This window comes from Tachysurus fulvidraco, chromosome 10 (genome assembly GCF_022655615.1).
Source record: "Tachysurus fulvidraco isolate hzauxx_2018 chromosome 10, HZAU_PFXX_2.0, whole genome shotgun sequence".
NCBI lineage: Eukaryota > Metazoa > Chordata > Actinopteri > Siluriformes > Bagridae > Tachysurus > Tachysurus fulvidraco.
Window position 1 is genome coordinate 20,738,431 of NC_062527.1, and position 6,608 is coordinate 20,745,038.

At 40.7% G+C, this 6,608-nt stretch overlaps 1 protein-coding gene across 1 annotated transcript; it reads right to left on the bottom strand.

The window, feature by feature from the left end:
* Positions 1–2,712: 2,712 nt before the first annotated feature.
* LOC113660820 (leucine-rich repeat transmembrane neuronal protein 2-like) lies at positions 2,713–5,743 on the bottom strand. Its single transcript, XM_027174622.2, has 2 exons — positions 5,234–5,743; positions 2,713–4,614 (listed from the first exon to the last, which is right to left on the bottom strand). The coding sequence occupies exons 1-2, from the start codon at positions 5,261–5,263 to the stop codon at positions 2,956–2,958; spliced, it is 1,689 nt and encodes a 562-aa protein (XP_027030423.2). The 5' UTR covers positions 5,264–5,743; the 3' UTR covers positions 2,713–2,955.
* Positions 5,744–6,608: the final 865 nt, after the last annotated feature.

A 6,608-nucleotide genomic window follows, 5' to 3' on the forward strand; every position in this document is an offset into this window, starting at 1 on the left:
ACAGTATGAAGCAGGCACGACAAAATCAACTAAATAGCATGAAGTTATTGAAGGTTAATGATGCTGAGCCTGAGCCTGGCATAATTACACAATTCTTATCCTTCCCGGAAAAAAAAACGATCTCGCTCACGTCCCTCTTTTTTTTTTTTTAATTGTACTCACATGGGTCATTTGCGATCATCTACTCAGTAATCTAAATAACGATCACTAAATAAAAAAACATGTATCCTTTACCTCGATGTCCATCCTTTAGCCTGTGCAGCTGTTCATCTTTTCTTTTCTTTCAGCTATGCCTCTGTTCTTATAATCCTCAAGCTAATATGGGAATATAAATGTCAACTCTCTACATAATGTCACAACCTGGAACCGAAATGGACTTAATTTCTTTTTTTTTTTTTTTATGTCATGAATCTACACATAATATTGAACTTTAGATTGAAAAATCAATGCTCAGATACTGCACTTAGTGGCCAGAGAAGGTCTATTAACTGGGTTATGAAATCAGCTTTCATGACAGCCTTATGTCAAGCAAATGAAGTCTAATAACAAGAAGATGAACTCCTGTGTGTTTATACCGTAAGATGATGATGTACTGTACTGTAGGTGTCCTGCTCATGAACCTTAGGTAAAGTGTTAGTTTTCTTTTTCCTTTCTTTTTTTTTTTACATTCTGCACTTTGAATGCACTGTTTTTTTTTTTTTCCTACCTTTCCGCCAGCCAACGGTTTCCATTTATCCACTTAGTTCATATCAAAATCTTTTCACAACAGTGATCCATCACTGTGGAAATCAGGTCACCTTTTTTCTTTACCACCTCGATACAAGGAAAACATCGGTTCCACACACAAGTACCTTTTCTTCGACTGCTTCAATGAAAATATTATTCTGTTTCCCCCGCACAAGTTAATTCACCTTGGAAAGCTGGAATTCTGCCCTAGACAAACAAACGTTTGTTTCACCGACAGCGTTTACTTTTACAACACAGCGCTGTTGAATTCCGATTAAACCTGATTGGGCAGAAGGTGGGTGCTGATTCATTTTCTATAACAAAAACATATAACATAAAAATCACGGGTTTTATATTAATACGCTTCTAACGTTTCTATGGCTACGGCTCATTCACATGAACGCTTCGGGTAATCAAAGACTTATAATGAAAAAGATTGGGAAATGTGCCGTTAATAAAGAAAACATATAAAGGTTGATATGCTGAAGCTTTTCTCTTCAGTTTGATATTTGTTTTGTTTTCATCTTATTAAAGGTGGGGTCTCCGTTGTTTGAAAGCCAATGTTGACATTTGAAATCACCAAAAACAAACACACCCCTAACCCAAAATGGGTCCCACGCCTGTATCGATAGCTCCGCCCACACATACATACGTAACCAGGCGACTGACGGAGAGAAAAGTGTCTATCATAGCTGAAGGGAAGAACAATACGATTGTAGATAAACAAACAAGCAAAAATGCCACACAAGCATAATGATGTAAAGGACAAAGGCATATATTAGTTCTGTGTAACAAAGCAAAACCAACGTTACTCACCTATCGAGAAGGAAAAAAGCGCCTCGGCGTCTTAAGTAAAGTCGGCCACATATTCACAGGTCGGAGTTTCCCGAGTCGATAACTCCTGAGCTAAACACTGTTACTACACAAAACGAGGTTGTAGCTGCCTCTCTACATTACTACGATAGAAAAGAGGTGTTATTTGTGTAGTAACAGCGTTTAGCTCAGGAGTTATTGACTCGGGAAACTCCAATCTGTGAATATGTGGCCAACTTCCTGCTCCTTCAGTTCTCTCCAGCGCTGGAAAGCTGATCCTATATTAACACGTCCTACTTCTTGCCTTATCGTAAGCCTTTCTTCTCTTTCTTTCTTTGTTTTTATCCTCCATGTCGATGTTAAATCTGCTTTCTGCTAATGCCACACACATGCGCACTGAACACTCTCCGCCCATATTGACAAGCCCCGCCCCTTTCTGCTTATTGGCTTCACATTTGTTAGACCCTGCCTTTAACTTAATAAAAGAGAGGCTGTTTACAGCTGCTATAAATTCTATAAATGAAGTGCTAATAACAAGAGCTAACTTGTTTCACCGTGAACAATAAATGTATCTCGAAATGGATAAAAAGTATGACATTTTCTTTCACTCTTTTCTTTCACTCTTTTTCTTTTTCTTTCTTTTACTAAAATATAATCAAATTATTAGAAAATTAAACATGTAATCACTTCATTGTTGATTATTTTCTTATAATCACATAACACCAAGTGTTTAAATACATCTACCTGTTATGAAGACTTGATCGCTTTCTCAGAACCTGTCATGTAATGAAGCTACCTACAAGTGTTGTCTTCTTGGTTTTATCATGTTATGGAAAGACGGAAGAAAAGAAGGAAGGAAGGAAGGAAGGAAGGAAGGAAGGAAGGAAGGAAGGAAGGAAGGAAGGAAGGAAGGAAGGAAGGAAGGGAGAAACTATCAGAGTGACTCTTTTGTCCAGTCTTGTTCTCCTTACATACTAAATGAACATGCACTGGTCAGATCTCATGGGCTCTTCATCCAGATCTAATTTTATGCCTTTAATTATTACAGCAAAAGTACAAACCTTTCAGTGTTTATTTTATATCACAACATTATTATGTTCCTTATTTTCCCTCATTTCCTATTATTTCTCTTTGCACAAATCATTTCACTAATTCCTACTCTAATGTCAAATATCATATAAGACAAAAAGTGTGGTTTAAGACTGCCATTTTTATTGTTCTGTTTTTTTTTCCATAATATTTCTCTAAAAATACCATCGACATGACCTTCGGGTTATTTTTATTGAATTCCAAAGCCGGGGGAAAAAAGCATGTATTTCATTTTTTTCTTTACAAACTGAAATTTTCAGAAACAAACCAGGTTTTATTTGAAATGGACAAAATTGTCAATGGAACATCTGTGGAAATAAATAGTGTTTATACTTCACACTCTTTGTAAGCCGGATGCTGACACTTGCACTGTCCGTAGCCATTTATGATTACAAGTGCACCGTCGTTATGAGTCAGCTCGTACTCGTTAAAGGGCAGCTGCGTGGCCGGGTCTGCCATCGGCTGCCTTTCCTGTGTCCGATTCTGTTGCCTGTTCTGAATGGTCAAGCAGTGTTGGGTTCGTCGAATAGAGTGCGGGCAGCACTTCCATGAGATATACACTATGAAAATGATGAGAAAGAAGAAAAACAAAAGAGCCATGGTACCTACAATTATTGTCTGGGTAAGTACCATGTTGTCCATCATAGCAGAGTTGTCGGTTATGTCTTCCAGCTCCTCGGTGGTGAGGGTGGTGGTGGTGGTGGTGGTGGTGGTGGTGTTAGCCGTTGCAGTCGGTGTAGATTTGGAAGTTATGGCAGGAGTGGTGAAAATACTAAAGCTCCCAAGATTCTCTTTATAGAAGTCCTGTGTTGGCGTCTGCATATTCCCAAACAAAGATCTAGTGAACTGTTGGGGTAATGTGGTCTCCTTCATGGTGCTGGTTGGTGCAATAGGTGCTAAGATATTTTGGCAGAGATGGAATCCATGAACAGCATCCAGTATTTCCTCACCCTGTGTGTACTCAGGGCTGTGGCATAGGATGGGTTGCTCCCATCGACCTTTAAACTTACTAAGCCAGCTTGCCAGGTTGCAGATTCTGTTGGTACATTCCCAAAGGTTGCTGGACAACCCGATGGTGTTCAGGGACTTCCACATATCCATGGTTTGGGCATCGAGGCTGCTCAGCTTGTTGTTATCTAGCAGAAGAACCTTAAGGTTCGATAAAGTTTCAAACACTTCGGGGGTTAGAGTGCGTATCTCATTCCCGGTTAGATCCAGTTTTTCCAAGGTGGTCCACTCCCACTCCATGGTACACGTTAAATTGTTAATCTTGTTCCACTGCAGATAGAGGAACTGGAGAGTTACAAGACGTGGAAAGTGGGCCAGATTTATCTTGGTCAAGTGGTTGTGTTCCAAATGGAGCTCCTGTAGCTTTATTAGCCCGGCGAATCCATTCCGAGCCAGGCTCCGGAGTCGGTTGTTGCTCAAACCAAGATATTCCAGACTCCAGCAGTCCCAGAAGGCCCGCACAGGCATAGTCCTCAATAAATTGGACCTCAGGTGGAGGATCTGGAGCTTCCGAAGTCCGTGAAAGAGCTCGGGCTCCAGTGCGGTCATCTGGTTGAAGGATAGATCCAGGATTTGGAGGTTGATGAGGTGGATGAAGGTTGTATTCGGCAGCTTTGTGATGCGGTTTGAGCTCAGGTTCAAATCCTTGAGCTTGTAGAGCCCCTGGAAGGCATCTCCATGCACAGTGTGTATTTGGTTGTGGTCCAAGTGGAGCCAGGTCAGCTGTGTGAAGCCAAAGAACTGGTCAGGGCTCAGCTCAGTAAAGCTGTTGTGCCGGAGCGAGAGTCCCAGGGCTCCTCTGTCCACGCCGTCTGGGGGCGCCATGAGTCCCTGCGTGTCGCAGTAAAACTGCAGGTCCTCGCAGCGGCATTTCTGAGGGCAGGCTGTGCATGACGCAGGAGGGAGGCACAGTAGCATGCTGATCACACAAAGTGCTGCTGGTGCTTGTCCCACCAATGGCCACCTTGGAATGAAAACCTGGGTGGGTATAAAGATAAGCACATCTGATCTCAGCATAAGTGCGTCTTGAGCTCTAGGTTTAGCAGCAAATATTCATATCGATGCAGAAATTGAGCTTTGGATATCTTGTAGCTGGTTTCTGTATTTTTTTATTTTATTTTATTTTATTTTTTTTAATGATAATCAACTCATTAATACATAATTATGCCAAATGCCCAAATTCATGCATTATTCATTCAACTGATTCAGACACTTAAATCTGTTGCTCTTTTGCAGATTTCTGAATAGATTCCATTTCCATAACCTCTTGCTTTACATTTACGCCGCATTCGGAACCATACGGAACGTGAATGACTTTTATCAGCACCCTTCTACTCATCCTTATCATTTCTCCTTAAATAACACCGCTGCTGTTATTCAATCACAATCTAAATCACAGGTTTGAATGGAATAAAAAAAATGGGAAAGGGTATAAGAAGGATGAAATTTTAAGTGAACAGACAGTCTTCTACCTCCCTCTCTCTCTCTCTCTCTCTCTCTCTCTCTCTCTCTCTCTCTCTCTCTCTCCGCTGGCTTTTCAATTCACTATTCATTTCCTATTCATGTCCATACTGTGCAAATCAAAGAGCAAACTTACCCATTCTTTTGTGAACATCAGTGACTGCATTCAACTGTCCTTTTCTGCAGACTTCTGGAAAAGCCAGACGAAGGACGAATCCAAGGGGAAAAAAGCCAGTGAAGTGAACGCAAAAAGAATGAAAGAAATGCCAAGCCTCCTAAAATGAAACAGATTCAGAAATCCCATAGTGTATTTTGTATTTTCTCCAGAGCTGTGGACTGAAAGATAGCGAGCTGCGGACGGCAAAGTGTTGTCGATCATCCGTGCCATTTATCCCTCTCTCGCTCTGCTCATTCTGGCTTCTGCTCGTTCTGTCGCGTGCACTGTCTCTCCTCTCCCTTTCTCACTTGCTTACTGCCTCGCACTTGCAATATGCTTGCCCATTTGATTCACTCTTTCTCTGCGTTTTTTTTCTTTGATGCGTCATCATCTGAATATTGATCATTTCAGCTTGTGTGGAAAATCACAGCTGAAATGAACAGTGTAAATCTCCCGCTGTATCTCTCTCTCTCTCTCTCTCTCTCTCTCTCTCTCTCTCTCTCTCTCTCTCTCTCTCTCTCCCTCCATCTAGTCAGCTGGTCACTCATTAGAGATGCATGTGAGTATCACAAAGCTACCATCCTTTGGAATTCATTTACATTTACATGTCTGTTAGGGATTCAGGTTAAAACATCCCAGTCTTACTACCAGCTATAAGAAGCAATGATGAATTTATTACTGAATGAAAAACAAAATCGCGTTTTTAATTTTAGACGTTGCTATACCGCAGCAGGTAGCATTGCTTCCTCACAGTTTCTGGGTTCCTGAGCTTGGGTTATTCTCTGTGTGAAGTTTCTCTGCATGTTTTCTCCATGTCCATGTGGCTTTCCTTCAGGTTTTACTGATTTCTCACATTGACTGTGCAAGGTTAATAGCGATAGCTGGACGTTCCATCGACAATTTATTCCTACCTCACACATAGAGGTCCCGGGATTTGTGCCAAATCTACAGAAGAATAAATCACCTCCTGAAAATGAATAAAAGGGGAAAAAAAAGTTTATTCTCCCATTTTTTTCTGCTTTGTGGAGTATTTAAATGCATATAGGTGAAGCCACCGTACCCCGTGAACGAAAAAAAGAAGCAGATGTCTGATGATGTCAGATGAAAAATATAGCAGTGTAAATGAAATAATGGACCTAGGAAAGCTAGACAAGCTGGAGAAACTAGCTTTTCAATGATAGCGAAATAAAGATATATTTGAAATGTTTGGATGGATGGACAGGTGGGTGGATGGATGTACGTACTGTATAGCTTATCTTATAGTTACTGTTTGACAGCTTTTTTTCAGCAAGCTTTAATATGAGACTGGACATAAAATATGCAGCTTATACATTATACTTGAAATATTATACAC

Bases quoted from the DNA above. Each gene is read 5' to 3' on its own strand.
- LOC113660820 (XM_027174622.2), bottom strand. From the start codon at position 5,263: ATGCAGTCACTGATGTTCACAAAAGAATGG. The intron at 4,615-5,233 runs GTAAGTTTGCTC...ATACCCACCCAG, and splicing joins TGATGTTCACAAAAGAATGG to GTTTTCATTCCAAGGTGGCC.